The 16,120-nt window shown below is 36.2% G+C and overlaps 1 protein-coding gene across 2 annotated transcripts; it reads left to right on the forward strand.

Moving 5' to 3' along the window:
* The first annotated feature begins 2,979 nt into the window (after positions 1 to 2,979).
* LOC138311318 (uncharacterized) lies at positions 2,980 to 15,754 on the forward strand. Of its 2 annotated transcripts, none has more exons than XR_011206569.1 (3): positions 2,980 to 3,138; positions 12,674 to 12,766; positions 13,629 to 15,754. XR_011206569.1 is itself a non-coding variant. In XM_069252748.1 (3 exons), exons 1-3 carry the CDS (start codon positions 5,989 to 5,991, stop codon positions 13,785 to 13,787), a joined length of 330 nt encoding a protein of 109 aa, XP_069108849.1. In that variant the 5' UTR covers positions 5,926 to 5,988; the 3' UTR covers positions 13,788 to 15,754. The 2 variants fall into 2 exon arrangements, 1 of the variants encoding a protein (XP_069108849.1); XM_069252748.1 differs by lacking the exon at positions 2,980 to 3,138 and adding an exon at positions 5,926 to 6,066.
* The last annotated feature ends 366 nt before the right edge of the window (positions 15,755 to 16,120 follow it).

Below are 16,120 nucleotides of genomic sequence, written 5' to 3' on the forward strand. Positions count from 1 at the left end.
TGGGGTAGCATACAGATGGAGCTACCATTTGGCATCAGAAGCTAGCTTGTTCCCAACTTGTGAAAAACTGTCCTACCACATACAATTGTATATTACTGTAGAGTCAACTTGAACACAATCATAAAATGTATCTTGATCAATTATACAATACTGCGCCCATGTCAGGACTCTTGAAGCACTTTGCCTGTAAATAATGCCTGATAAAGGTGAGTTGTTGTAAAGCAGTTCAGGCCCTTTACCAGTAACATGACTACAAACTCGACATTTTGATGTTTTCTCTAAACATGTTACAGAATGCTGCCAAAAAAAAAAAAAATTTTGTGCCTTTCACGAGTCCATTATTAAGCTCCAATATATGTACCTGGGATATATTGTCAAGATTCTGTCAAATTCTGAGACAAATACCTTTAAATATTCATGAAAAATTATTGCAAAGGCTAACTTATTGACATCTATTATATAACTCTCAGAGGAAGATAACAAATTAATGAAAACAAAATGAAAAATATAATGCTATTTAATTTTGGCTAAACTCTCACTTTTTATTGAGAGAGAAACTGAAAAGAGACTGAATCACCAACAAGAGCTATGTACTGTTCAAACAATCATCTTTTTGACAACCTAGATTTTGACAAAAAGAAAACGAAAAAAAACCTCAAATGCATTTTTATTGCAGCAAAAGCTCTGAAGTCTATTGCCAAATTTAACTGATATCTAAATTTGAACCTTATTGGAATCCTTAGATTAATTGATACAGATAAAGGCATAATAACAATAAGACCCAAAAATGTCCTATATGTCAATATGTATCAAACCATTTTTTAAGACTTTGCTAATCAGAGGTTAGCACTCTTCTACCTTGCCAATTACCGATATCCTTTCAAAATGCATGATATTAATTTGGATATTCAAATACCCCTACATTAAATTGTTATCAAAAATAGGATAATTTTAGAACTCCAACAATCAAAAGCAACTATTACAACCAAAATTTTTAAAACACATGCATAACTTGGAGAAATAAAATGACGCACATACAAATATTCGGCAAAACTGGACACTATCTGAACTTCTAGCAATTGCAGATAGCAACATGTGTAGACAAAAGCTGACCCCATAATTAGTTAATACGGGATGGACGTTGTGAATAGGGGCAATTAATCATTCAAGAATGAGTATGGAGTATTATTTAGTTGATATAGTTGTTTGCCTTACATCAAATCAGTAGATCTAATTTCATGTTTATGACTGGAAAGGGAACATTAGCAGGCCCTCCTACTTCAAAATAGAATCAACTAGGAACCCTGTCATTCTCAAAATATTTTTAAAAAGAGTCCCAGGGGCCTTAACGGTCACCTGTGTTCGGTTACAGAATATAAGAAAGTGTAACACTATATTGGCCCCTTGCATCCATCCGGCTCTTGAAGTTGTTTAGGACTTTTGTGAGCATTTTTTTCACATCTATGAAATAATGCAAAAGAAGGTTTTCAAAATTTCAGTCATTTTAACCCCGTCTGGCCCCATGGGCTCAGCCAGGACCAATTCGGGCATTACCGTTATAATAAAAAAAAATCTCAGTATATAGTTTCCAAACAAGTTTGAATCATTTTCTATGGAAATTGAGCAAGTTATGCTAAAAAAAATATGACCTACTCCCCAGAGGAAAATCTGAGACTGCAGAGCTAGGAAATTCACAATTTGTTAAAGGGCCTAATGACCCTCTATCTATAAAGCGTATTTGACTCACAGGAGCCCGGGGAAAATTGTACGATTTAGAATGCCAGAGATGAGTTTTACGATGAATTTTGATGATGTTGAGAGCGCCCAAGGCGCGAGATTTTGGTGTTTTGTGGGTTCTGGGTTCTCCCTCGGGAAAAAAATCTACAATTTAGAATGGCTGAGATGAGTTTTACGATGTATTTTGGTGAATTTGCGAGCGCCGAAGGTGCGAGATTTTGTTGTTTGGGGGGTCCGGGGGTCCCCCCCCCCCCCCCCCCCGAGAAAAAATGTAACGTTTTGGAATGACTGAGATGAGTTTTACAGTGTATTTTGTTTATTTTAAAGCGTTCTTAACACGGTAATTTTTCGATTTAAAGTTACCTGCATTTAGAAATGATAATTGTGAGTGTCGTCATACCATTATGCAACCCAGCTCGATCTGAACATACCGGATTCCCACCATCGGCACATTGTTGTGTAACTCAAAATAATATAAATATTGACTTTTCATTAATAAAGGTTTGAACACATATACGTGCTTGAACGTTTTAGGAAACCCGCCGCGCAGTGGAAAATTTTCTAAAATGAAGAGTACAAAAATGGCAGGAGGAACCTTTTTTTCTCTCAAATGTGCATTTTTAGAAACATTTCACTCGGCGAAAAGGTGTGTGTGTGTGTGTGTGTGTGTGTGTGTGTGTGTGTGTGTGTGTGTGTGTGTGTGTGTGTGTGTGTGTGTGTGTGTGTGTGTGTGTGTGTGTGTGTGTGTGTGGTGTGTGTGTGTGTGTGTGTGTGTGTGTGTGTGTGTGTGGGTGGTGTGTGTGTGTGTGTGTGTGTGTGTGTGTGTGTGTGTGTGTGTGTGGCTTAATGTTCTAAGCCTAGTGGTACAGCTGCTGTAGATTCAAAGATTTGTTTTAATATGGATGAAAACGAAAATAATGAATCGCTTCTAGTTTTTGCCTTTTCATAGATGCATTATAATGTTAGACAGAAACTTTTTAAAACCATTGTTTTCCCCCCTTTTTACCATTAATATCACGGGCATATAACATATATGTTGAGAATATTATGGTATCGTGTCCATACTATTGCATAAAGGCGTCAATTTTCTTGAAACATTTAAATATTCATGAGATTTTTAAATAGTCTTCAATACATTAACTCCCGCTTCTACTTTCGATGTAACAAGCCCCTGTGGTCTCGGTCATGTACTATATCATATAGCTATATGCACGGACTCGCGCACGCGCTCCAAACAGTTTAGTAACGCGTGCTCGTCGTGCGTTGTAATGTGTAATTTCTTCAGTAAAAATTCCAATCAAACAAAAGGAGCTACGCTGTATACATACGATAATAGATTGTTACATGTAGCTTCATTTGGTAAAAAAAGTGGTGGCTGGGATCAGATGTTTATGCACACAGGTATGTGGTTTTGGAGATATTATTCTTTACATATTTATGTACATTTAATTTGTTGGTAGAGTCAAACCGTTAGGCATATTGATCACTCGTTTGATATCCATAAATGTACAATGTTACACATACTTCATTCTGGGTTATATGGATATATATACAAATATGCTGTATGACACGGAGTTACGATCATGGTGGCTACATAATCAGTATTAATTCTAAAATGAGCATGAAAATGATGTGGATACACGGGAGTACCAGAGTCTATGGTGGCTACATATGTGGATGGACGGGAGTACCAGAGTCTATGGTGGCTACATATGTGGATGGACGGGAGTACCAGAGTCTATGGTGGCTACATATGTGGATGGACGGGAGTACCAGAGTCTATGGTGGCTACATATGTGGATGGACGGGAGTACCAGAGTCTATGGTGGCTACATATGTGGATGGACGGGAGTACCAGAGTCTATGGTGGCTACATATGTGGATGGACGGGAGTACCAGAGTCTTTGGTGGCTACATTTGTGGATGGACGGGAGTACCAGAGTCTATGGTGGCTACATATGTGGATGGACGGGAGTACCAGAGTCTATGGTGGCTACATATGTGGATGGACGGGAGTACCAGAGTCTATGGTGGCTACATATGTGGATGGACGGGAGTACCAGAGTCTATGGTGGCTATAATATGTGGATGACGGGAGTACCAGAGTCTATGGTGGCTACATATGTGGATGGACGGGAGTACCAGAGTCTATGGTGGCTACATATGTGGATGGACGGGAGTACCAGAGTCTATGGTGGCTACATATGTGGATGGACGGGAGTACCAGAGTCTATGGTGGCTACATATGTGGATGGACGGGAGTACCAGAGTCTATGGTGGCTACATATGTGGATGGACGGGAGTACCAGAGTCTATGGTGGCTACATATGTGGATGGACGGGAGTACCAGAGTCTATGGTGGCTACATATGTGGATGGACGGGAGTACCAGAGTCTATGGTGGCTACATATATGTGGATGGACGGGAGTACCAGAGTCTATGGTGGCTACATATGTGGATGGACGGGAGTACCAGAGTCTATGGTGGCTACATATGTGGATGGACGGGAGTACCAGAGTCTATGGTGGCTACATATGTGGATGGACGGGAGTACCAGAGTCTATGGTGGCTACATATGTGGATGGACGGGAGTACCAGAGTCTATGGTGGCTACATATGTGGATGGACGGGAGTACCAGAGTCTATGGTGGCTACATATGTGGATGGACGGGAGTACCAGAGTCTATGGTGGCTACATATGTGGATACGGGAGTGTCTTGGTGGCTAATATGGATGGAAAGCTACACAGAGTACTATGTCACTTATAATCCTTGGTAGACACAATGTTTTTTTGTGTTTGCTGAATTTTTAACTAATATTACTAAGCCGTGTTTATATCTGAAGTTGAACTTGCGTCATAGCGGCTGGAACTCATATAATGTTGTATGGATTATAAATCAAGTGAACTCCTTACACATTACTTCTTACGTAGACACGTAGTTCTGTTTAAAAGGTTGTACAATTCGTCTTCCTTAGATATATGTCTATATACAAATACAATTATTTAAACGACTTTATCCATTTTCATTTCACAGAATCATGCATTTTTGTAACAAAGTTATCCCTCAAATACAGGACTATCCCGCATATACGGGAGTGTCCCCAACCTGTCTAATACTCTATGTTTCTCTATACCATGTACATTATAAAGAGATAGAATTAACTTTGATGTTTGGAGGCACGCGTACATTATAAAGAGATAGAATTAACTTTGATGTTTGAAGGCACGCGTAAGAGAAAAATAAATTGAATTGAATCAAATCACTATAAATTACAAGATTCATGAAACTTTATTTAGTGTCGCATACACATGTATGTACAATCACAGGCGTTTGGCTCTATAGACATTTAACGCCTGTGGTACAATTGTACAATGCTAACTTTACCGCTGTATAGCACTATTTCTTGAATTCTAAATTACTTGTACATTTATTTTATCAATGGCTGTATATTTTTACGATGCGTGACACTAAAATAAAATATTGATTGATTTGACTATTTCCATGGCATACAGTTGTATGCATCATTCATTGAGTAAACCTAGCCCAAGTCATATTAATTAAAACACAAGCAAAAGCATAGAAATCAGAAAGTAACTTATGTGGACTCCACGAGCCCCATGTTTAATGATAATCTAAATAATCGTTTGTTTGAGTGATCGTTATCGACCGTTTAAATATATTTAGATATAGCCTAGTGCCCTCCATCCTCGATACTTCAGGGGTTACTAGCTTTTATTTTCGCGAATACATATTAAAATGACTGTGATTGTAACCCATGGAATATCGAGGATGTGTGTCCTTAAACAATTTGATTAGTTAGATTTGGACGTCCTACACGTAATATAAATCACAGGAATCTGAGAATTAGTTACAGATTATATAATCATGGACCCACCAGAGTGCCCTAAGACCATTTTTAGACGTTTTAGAGGTCTAGATAAAAAAACGATGAAAATTATACTCTACATGGTACTACCTCTAAAACGTCTAAAATGGTCTTAGGGCATTCTGGTGGGTCCATGATTATAAGATCTGTAACTAATTCTCAGATCCCTGTGATATAAATGTAAGTAGACTCATACGAGCGTAAAGTGGTGGGGTGATCACTGTTCAGTAGCCGATATGTGCCCCTTACACTATTATGCTGGTCACGTGACAGAAAGGAATATCATTGATTTCAATTCAAATCTCTGCCCATTTCTCAGAGATACTCTTGACCATACGCACGCATTTTGCATCGATCCGAGATATGGAGTCTTTCACCGCTCTTTTCATCGCCATGGAATTGATTTTCCATTGCATAAGCAAGGCTTTTGTTCGCGGAAAGGTATGTAGCCTAAGTTTTTATTGTCTGAACAAGAAAATCATGGGATTAGCCACAAGTTCTTACAACTGATAAAGTTTCCTCCAATAACATGACATAGTTATATTTTATAGTAAAGACGAGAGTCCTGAAACTATATTAAGACGTTCATTAGGGATACGGGGCCATTGTAGGGGTCTAAATCTAGATCCATTCTAAGTTCAAAGTTGTCTTGTTGCTCTCTGATATTTAGTTTGCACTGACATGGACTCGATAACCATGCTTACTAGTATTATCATTATCAGCGCATAATGATAGAACAACACGTGCGGCGATTCTATCGTTACGGGAATAGTCGCTGGCGTAGCAACGTCGGGTCATGATCATGACCCCACTTTTGGCGGGAACATATGAATGACTCGATTCCAATCATTTGTTCAATCGAATTCGTTGACGATGACGAGAGAGAAGAAATATGGGTATTTTATTAAGATATATGCAACTGTCGCGAGAATAAATAATATTTATTTGCGTGAAAAACTGTAATTATGAGGGTATAATGATAATGGAACCCGTGTAAATTTTGCGTAACCCGGCTTCGCCGGGGTTACATAATTTACACGTGCTCCATTATCATTATACCCTCATAACATCAACAAAATAAAAATCTGTTCCTTAAATAAACACGCGGACAAAGATTGAAAAAAAAATTGGAGTTGATAAAAATATCTTTCTGGGGTTCAAAATCCCAGAATTTCAGGTTACTCTAATCAGATAAATTGGTAGCATGCATGTTTGGATGAAGGGTTACATAAAGTTATCAAATGGATGACCTTAAATACCTAGTCCGCTAAACCTGCCTATATCATTATAGGCCTTTTAAAAAAATGCCTAATTTAAAAAAAAAAGGCCTAATAAATATAACTGTAGGCAGGTTTAGCGGACTAACCTTAACCTTCATCGAAGGTCAAAACAGACGAATCATCTTTAAGTAATTTCCCTGTCATAATATAAGTACTGTTGGTTGGCTAGTATCTCTATAGACGCCACATTTCCCGAAAACGACGTGCGGTGAAAATGGTATCAGGTCATTTCGGTCATGATCACGTTCCGGTACGTATACATTGTACGGTCGTTTCGGGACACATAGAAAAGTCGTTTCGGTACCTTTATGTAAAAATAATACACACGGTTGATTTCCTTTAGATTTACAAGCTGTTTTCATTAAAGAGCTCCTCCTGAAATTACTTCACGTTACTATGGGTAGTAAACGAATCCCATTCATAAAATCACTTTTCTGAGATCTAACTACAATTAAGGGGGATAACTCGCACAGGATTTTTGTCTCTTCCATACATGGTAATTCAGTCGACCAGCTGATAATCCTCACTATAAAAATAAGGACAACTTTTCAATTCCAAAATTATCGACCTTCTACTACAATAAAATCCACCTTTAATCAACTCAGATGATAATGTTAAATCACTACCGTTTTCTTCTTTTAAACGATATCTCTTTAGTGTAAATTTGACACTAGACTGTACTTGTGTTTTAATTGTAGCAACACAGCTGTAGCTAACCATTTCTTTCTTGAATGTCAGAATTATACTACTGTCCATGCTGATATGGTCCAAATGTTTAATGACCTAAACATAGAAGTAAATTATATTTGTTACTTTATGGAAATGAAAACTTGACTTTGGAAATAAATTGTTATTTATTTGAATTTGTGCAGTCATTTACAAAGCCCAGTAGAATTGTTTAACCATAATAATTGTATATCTTGTAATTATGTAAATAATATGTTAAATTCAACTTATACAATGTACTTACAGTGTATACATGTATGCCATCACTTGTATTTAATGTTGATTGAAGAAGGCTTCATAAGTTAAAATAACTTGTGCCTAATCCATTTTTACTTATCTTAAGACAATAAACTACAGTGTATATGAATGTAAGCTAACCTTTACCCTTAGTGCACTAGTAGTACACAACATTTAAAGTACAGATAAACTAGTAGTGCACTAAACCTAGATAGGTGATTAACACACAAAACATACAGGTAATGGTCAGCTACCTGTGATTCTCACCTTTGAGTTTCTGGTAGTTACATGTAGTCTAGAGTCTAGATTGTATTTGGTTAATTGCTCAGGACAAAACCAGCGAGTGTGTTGATAATTACCTCTACCAAGAAGCTACCTACTGTTATCATATACTGCAGACTCTATCTGTGAAATGAATAATTATATCTAGGGAAAGTTAACAAAAACCAATTTAATTAATTAAATATATAAATGAATAATTAAGTCATATTTTCAAACTTTTCATTTTGTTGATTATCATCAAAATGAAAACAAATTTAATTAATTAAATAAATAAATAAATAAATAATTAAGTCGCATTTTCAAACTTTTCATTTTGTTTATATTGTGATAAAGTTTTATTATCAGTATTATTTCATTAATTTAGCTTTAATACATTTATTTAGCAAATGTTTGGTACGTGCAACATGTACATCATTAAATACTTTCTAGGCCACATTGGTTTATCAGAAAGTAATAAATACCTTAAGTAACAACTTGAGAGTGATCTCCCTTTGCCTATAATACTGTCATTACGTACTATCAGCTATTCTGTCATTATGTACTATCAATGATACTTGAGATATCTTTAATTTAAATAAAGATATCTTTAATTGAATAAGAGATATAAATTTGTTTTTGAATTAGAGATATTTCTATTTAAAAATCATGATGTGTCTAATTAAACACAAAATAGAGAGATCTTTTATTAAAAAAAACAGATCTCTAATTTCAATTAAAGATATCTCTAATTTTTGTAGCAATACAGATATTCTTATTTTAAATACAGATATCTCTATTTGAATTCAAGATAATTCTATTTGACACGAAATAAAAATATCTGTATTTAAACATCAAATTGGAAAAACTCCCTTGATTCTCCCTTTTGTGAACTTTATGTGACGGCACCCGTCACAATTAGATCTTGTTATTATTATTCTTTTAAATTCTTCTTCTTATTTTTCTGGTTCTTCTTTTTTCGTCGCGACTTTGTCCGACCATTTTCTCGAAAACTATATGTCAGATCACTTACGAGGTTATTTCTAGTGACCTGCAGATGTGTCGACTGGTTTCATTTTTTCTGACCAGAATCCAAGATGGCCACCACAGCCTTTCATTGTTCAGATTTGAACTGCTTATAGATATTTAACCACTTGTCCGATTTGCCTGGAATCGGTTTCAATATGTAGTTTAAATCAGATTCTAAATTTTTAATGTGAAAAATACCATAATCATTAAAAAAAAAAATTACTTCCTTGTTCTTGGAGTTCAGCTGGGAACCATTTTAGGTCCACTTTTATTTTTGTTGTATTTTTTCTGATATAAATGATATTGTTTTCCAACGATATAGATATTAAAAACAATATTGGTAATTATTGATAAGCTCCCAATTATGACAGAAACATATATTGTATTTAGATCACATGTCAAGGTCAAATGTCCATAGTGTTACCATACTTAAATACCATAATATCCTGTTTTAAAATCTATTAATGTAATTAATATCTGTTCATTTCATTTTAAACTAATTAGTCAAAATAATAGCTCATGATATATTATATTACTTTTAATATGCATACTCCGTAATCAGTTGACAAATATATCTCACCAGTCAACATACTTGTACTTTTATAGCATACAGGTACCTATATTATATAAAATGATTCTAAAACATAATTCTTTTGAGACAAAGATTTTATTTTGGTCTTTCAATAATTTGAATTTTTTTTTTTACAAATTCCAAGATGGCCACCACAGTCACCATCTTGAAAACACATTTAAAACTTCTCAAGTTCTACCAGTGCAATTTAGCTGAAACTTGCATGAAGTGATCCTGACATAGTCCCAACCAAGTGTTCTTATTTTTCGGGTCAATCCAAATCCCAAGATGGCTGGCACAGCCACAGCCGCCATCTTGAGAACAGATTTTGAACTTTTTCAAGTTAAACCAGTGCAATTTGGCTGAAACTTGCCTGAATTGATCCTGATATGATCTTGACAAAGTGTTGTTACATCTCTGGTTGATCCCAAATTGAAGATGGCACCATGACTTTTGCCAATTTGAAGTCAATTGACCGTTAAGGCCCTTGGGCCTCTTGTGTTTGTTATCATCTTGAACTTATTATTTTGCAATATTTTTGTCCTTGTAACACTATGGACATTGATTGTAAACCGCTGAGAAAGGTAACACAACAGACATTTATCCATGGTGTTAACCGATTAAAAAGTTTTGAATGGTTCGCATTATCTTGATTATCATAATGACATTCATTAGAGATTAAAAATGGACTATGATTTCAAAGAGTTTGAAATATATCTAATGTTACAAAAGGAGTAAAAAAATCAGTATTTCTTTGTCCTTGTCTGTGGTGTTACTATGTTTGTCCATACTGTTACCAAGACTAAATATGGTGGTACTGTTGCCGATTGTATTTGTGATTCATTATTTTGAAATGTATTTTATCTATGAAGATATATACATCAAATATTATAACAATTAAATGAAAATGTGTGTTAAATTTCTTCTTGTGTGACTTTTATTTCTGTGGTATTACCAAAATTTGTCAGTGGTGTTACTATTTTATCACTATTTGGTATACGTAACACCAGGGACAGTATACAATATAAACACCACAGAAGTTTTCTTCAATTTTTAAAGATTTTCATTTCTACTCTTCATCATAGTATAAACTGTAACATCTTAATTTGAACTAACTAGTAGTTCCTTTAAATACAACATATCATTGCATGTGTATCCGAGACAAGCTAATTGTTTGGAATGACGCACATGTATCAAGTTCCGTGCTTTATATAGGGGGTTGGTCAGTGAAGGTATCTAAGCAGAGCAAAAAGAAAAATGGCTGCCACTTCCTTGGATACGACACTGTCATAACTGGGGAATGTCTCAGAAGCAATTTTTGAAAAAAAAAAAGAATTCATTGTTTTTCTTAAATTTCAAATGCATGCTTTTTAACTTGCAATGTCAGGTTTAAGTATGAATTTGGGTAATTTCTCTGGTGACAAGCCCATTTCCTGTGATTGACCTACTTTGAATTAAAAAAAAAACTTCAACATAATTGTTATTTTCAAAACAAAGTGCATTAACAGTTAGTTTCTTGGTAAAGTCAGTTTTAAGCCTCATACATAAACCTTTTCCTATTAAAATATTTCTAAAAAGACAAATATATATAGAGAAGACAGCAATTTGGAACTTTTCTGAGAATGACTCAAATACAGATGTCTTAAATTCAAATTGAGATACCTGTATTTCAAATATTCTCTAACTCAATTGAAGATATCTATATTTTGATTTTTATTTAAAATTCTATTTTCAATTGGACAAGGATTTGAAAGAGATAACCCTTTATTTAAAATAGGGATATCTTTATTTAAATAGAGATTTCCTTAATTAAATAGAGATATTTAAATATTGATGCATATAATCGTATAACAAGGGTATCAGTCTATGTCATCAATCAGCTTTGTATGTGACGGAAAGTGTACCATTTTTTTATCACTTCGCCAGAGATTGTGCCATATTGATCATCTTTAGCGGTCATAAATGTCAGACCACAAGCGTTTGGCTCTCTAAAGTATATAGTTTTGTCATTTATTTATACATATGTATACGTATTACATACCATATATACACACACATGGTTATCTTGGAGAAAAATGAAAATAACAAGTCGTGTCTGTCTGTACTGTTGATCCAGGTATAAGAGAAAACTACCATTTCATATATGGAAAGGAAGAATTATATGACTCTTTCATCTGTGTATTAGCCTGAGATACTCTAGCCCTGACACCAGACTTAGACTTTATGACACTGTTTGGTAACGGGCCAGGTCATCTCCGATTCAGACTGCTTACAAAATATTACCACCAAGAGTCGCCACTTACCTTGGTCTTTGAAATGAATAATTTATCTACTCATAGCCATCCATTTTATAACACATGCACATTCTTTTGTGTCAACACAGTCAAGTTTCTTGTTGTCGTCGCCATTTTTCGTTGCCATTTTCTCAAAGTATGCAAATCGCCTTTAATCTTGACGGATTACTATATTTAGGTAGATATAAATTATTCATTTGTTGAATAGACTAAGGTTAGTGGTGCTTCTCGGTGGTCAGTCTGAATCGGAGATGACCTGGCCCGATACCAAACAGTGTCGGCTTATTCCATGTTTTGATATAGCAGTGCGCTCTGGCCCTAAACCAGACATCTATCTGTCATAATGTCTAAGTCTGGTGTCAGGGCCAGAGTATTTCGAGCTACTGTGTATAGTATGTGAATGATAGTGATATTCTACCCTCTGGATCACAAAATATAATTCATGATAATTAATGTAAACATTTAAAATATGACCCTAAGGTAGATTATCCCCAACTTCTCTATTCACTTAGTCTTATTTTACTGATATCAATTAATCTTATCCACATGACATACCTGATCAATTCGTTCGACCAGATTCTTACTTAAATAATTGCAGAATATTGTGTGTTGTTTATTTGATTACTGAACTTCTGTTGCTCTTGTTCTTGTAGGCTGTGTCCTTCCGTGGCCTGAGCCTGGTGAGCCGAGCAGCAACGTCGCTTGCTGTTGCGGTTAGCCAGCGTCTGTCTCTGTCGGAGGCCGTGGTAAGATGTTACATTTTAACGCTAAGTGTAGAATACGATATTCTCTACTGTGAAAAAAGTTCTCTGTTAACAGTAATATTTTAGCTCGTAAGACTTCTAGACAGATAATGGTGTCATCTTAAAGCATACATCATGTATCATGTGGTCAGGCTGGGTACACATACGTACATTAACATATATAGTTTTCTCTGTGCAATTAGAACTCCAATTTCAGACCAATACGATTAAAATACATATCCTTATTACATGTATCACTCCATTCGATAAGGATCTGACAACATCCCATTAGGGGTCACGTTCTGGTAACCATTCAAATTGTCCAGTCAAATTGCTGCTTCCAGAATCTGGGAAGTGAATTTTCTCTATTGCTATGTAACGGAGTGATTATAAGGATCTGTATTTTAATTAGATTTATTTGACACCAATCTGATATTATTGTAAAGTAGACAATCAGTTGGATTCATGTTTAAAACATAACAAAATTTTCATGTTTGGAGAATTTATTTTGAGTCGTGGTTTTCTTAGAAAATGTCATAATATTTATGTACTGTAAAAATATCACCAATCGAGGTACAATAGAAATGATACCTTTTCATATACAGTGTACTGTAGGGATACATGAAGAATAGGGATATTCTAAACTGGGGATCACAAAATATCTGTATTGTTATACAATGGGATATGCAAATAAATAAAAATAATTTGTTTTGCCTTCCCTATCCTTCATGTCTACATATTCAAATAGTGATATCAGTAACCATGTGCACATAAACATATCTGATCATTGCTTAGGCCAGATTCTCACTTGAATATCTACCAAATATTGTGTATTATGCACCTTTATTTGTTTACTGAAATGCAGGTTGTGTACTTCACCGCTTCGTTTGACTGCAGAGGAGAGGATAGCCCTAGCCTTGCAGACGATGAGCCAGCTACACCACCCACTCCAGCCCCTGTGTCCGTCCGTAGGTCTGGCCGTGTGAGGAGGGCACCAGCCTGGCACAAGGATTACGTAATGTGATGTACTGTAATATCCTTGTTAAGTCCATGGACTGATGTTGCTTGAGGATGTGGTAACCCCTCAATAATCGTCCCAACCCCAATCCTTCTCCCAAAAATGTACACTCTTTGACACATGCAGTGATACAACTATGAGGTTGTTTGAGGTAAACATTATCTGTAAGGGTTTGGAGTGATTATCCAGAAACTTGAAACTTGACATGCATACTCGTGGGAGTGTGCATAAAGGGTTTATGAGATAGGAATTCCAAGATGGCTGCCAGGGTCCACTTTCTGGTATAAATTGGTAAATGGGTTTTAAAGGGATGCCGAACAGCATGACCATATTTTCGGATAGATCGGCCGCCAATGTGATATACGGAGGCCTCTGATTGGTTGTAATTTATACATGTACGTTGCTGAAAAAAAAAAGACAAAAAATTGGTACTTAAGGTTTTGAGGGACAATGAACACATGCAGTAATACAACTGTGGTGTTATTTAAGGTACATACATTGTGTATGCAATGGTTCCCAGTACAACTTGTGTTCAATGCTAAAATTTTGACTCAACTGAAGTGTACAGAAAGTAGTCAATAGGTTTTTTTTTTTTTTTGTCCCTCTCCCTAACAATACTCACATTACCCTGCCCTAGCCCTAGCACAAACACAGCACATATTTATCTTCAACATTCTAACAACTACTTTGTGTACACTCACAGTTGACGTGTTCAAAAACAGTGTAAAGAATTGATTCGATTAGTTTTATGTCTTATTAACAGCCAGGGTCATTTATGTACATGCCAGGGTCAAAGGTGGAAAGAAATCGCTGACCAGAGGTCAGAACCTGGCAACTACCCCAAAATTGAATGGAACCTAATTAATGGTCATCGGCCAATCTCGGCACCAGTAACATGGGAAAGATATAAATAAAAAGTTTTTCAAAATGGTGACTTTTGCGCCCATCCTTGAAATTCAAAATGTGTTTTTAAGTACACTTGGTTGGGACCATGTCAGGATTATTTCAGACATATTTTAGCTTAATTGTATTGATAGAACTTGAGAAGAAGTTCAAAGTTTGCTACTAAAATGGTGGTCATTTAAAATACAATGAATGTTTCATTTGCCCTTCCAACCCCCTGCCTCGCCCCGCCCCCTCCCCACCCCACTTAAGGTATTGTGATATCCTTAAATAATTATCTGTCCCACCCCGCCTCGCCCCGCCCCGCCCCACCCGCCCCATTTAAGGAAATGTGATTTCCTTAAATAATTATCCGCCCCGCCCCGCCCTGCCCCACCCCAGTTAAGGAAATTTGATATCCTTAGATAATTACCGGCATTCCCCGCCCCACCCTGCCCCGCCCCATTTAAGGAAATGTGATATCCTTAGATAATTACCGGCATTCCCCGCCCCACCGCCCCGCCCCATTTAAGGAAATGTGATATCCTTAGATAATTCCCCGCATTCCCCGCCCCACCCTGCCCCGCCCCATTTAAGGAAATTTGATATCCTTAGATAATTACCGGCATTCCCCGCCCCACCCTGCCCCGCCCCATTTAAGGAAATGTGATATCCTTAGATAATTCCCCGCATTCCCTGCCCCACCCTGCTCCGCCCGATTTAAGGAAATGTGATATCCTTAAATAATTACCCGTCCCGCCCCCGCCTCGCTCAGCCTCCCAATTCCACCACATGCCATCTAAATCCAGGACGACAGGAAGAGACGGAAGTTGTAGAATTAAATTGTATGTAAAAAAGGAGTGAAAGGAAGTATAAAAGTGCAGCATGTATTTAAATACATGATGAAAGAAAGAAAGAAAGTAAGAAAGAGAGAAAGTGAAAGAAAGAAGAAAGAAACAAGAAAGAAAATGAAAAGATAGAAAGAAAGATAGAAAGAAAGAAAGAAAGAAAAAGAGAAAGAAAGAGAAAGAAAGAAGAAAGAAACAAGAAAGAAAACAGAAAGAAAGAAAGAAAGAAAGAAAGAAAGAAAAGATAGAAAGAGGAAGAAAGAAAGAGAGAAAGAGAGAGAGGAAAGAAAGAAGAGAAAGAAAGAAAGAAAGAAAGAAAGAAAGAAAGAAAGAAAGAAAGAAAGAAAGTCTCTAATGTCAGTGTGTGTTGAATGAAAGCCCCCCTGTGAGGGGACATCTGTTTATAGAAAGAAAGAGAAAGAAAGAAAGCAAGAAAGAGAGAAAGAAAGAAAGAGAGAAAGAGGAAGTAAAGAAAGAAAGAGAGAAAGAGGTAGTAAGAAAGAGAGAAAGAAGAAAGAAAGAAGAAAGAGAAAGAAAGACAGAAAGAGAGAATGTCTCTTATGTCAATGTGTGATGAATGAAAGCCCCCCTGCGAGGGGACATCTGTTT

The sequence above is a fragment of the Argopecten irradians genome, unplaced genomic scaffold (genome assembly GCF_041381155.1).
Source record: "Argopecten irradians isolate NY unplaced genomic scaffold, Ai_NY scaffold_0017, whole genome shotgun sequence".
Classification (NCBI taxonomy): Eukaryota; Metazoa; Mollusca; class Bivalvia; order Pectinida; family Pectinidae; genus Argopecten; species Argopecten irradians.

What these genes read in the sequence shown, in the direction of transcription:
- LOC138311318 (XM_069252748.1), top strand. Translation starts at nt 5,989, where the DNA reads ATGGAGTCTTTCACCGCTCTTTTCATCGCCATGGAATTGATTTTCCAT. An exon ending in AGGCTTTTGTTCGCGGAAAG is followed by an intron (nt 6,067 to 12,673) that starts GTATGTAGCCTA and finishes TTGTTCTTGTAG; the next exon opens with GCTGTGTCCTTCCGTGGCCT. An exon ending in TGTCTCTGTCGGAGGCCGTG is followed by an intron (nt 12,767 to 13,628) that starts GTAAGATGTTAC and finishes ACTGAAATGCAG; the next exon opens with GTTGTGTACTTCACCGCTTC.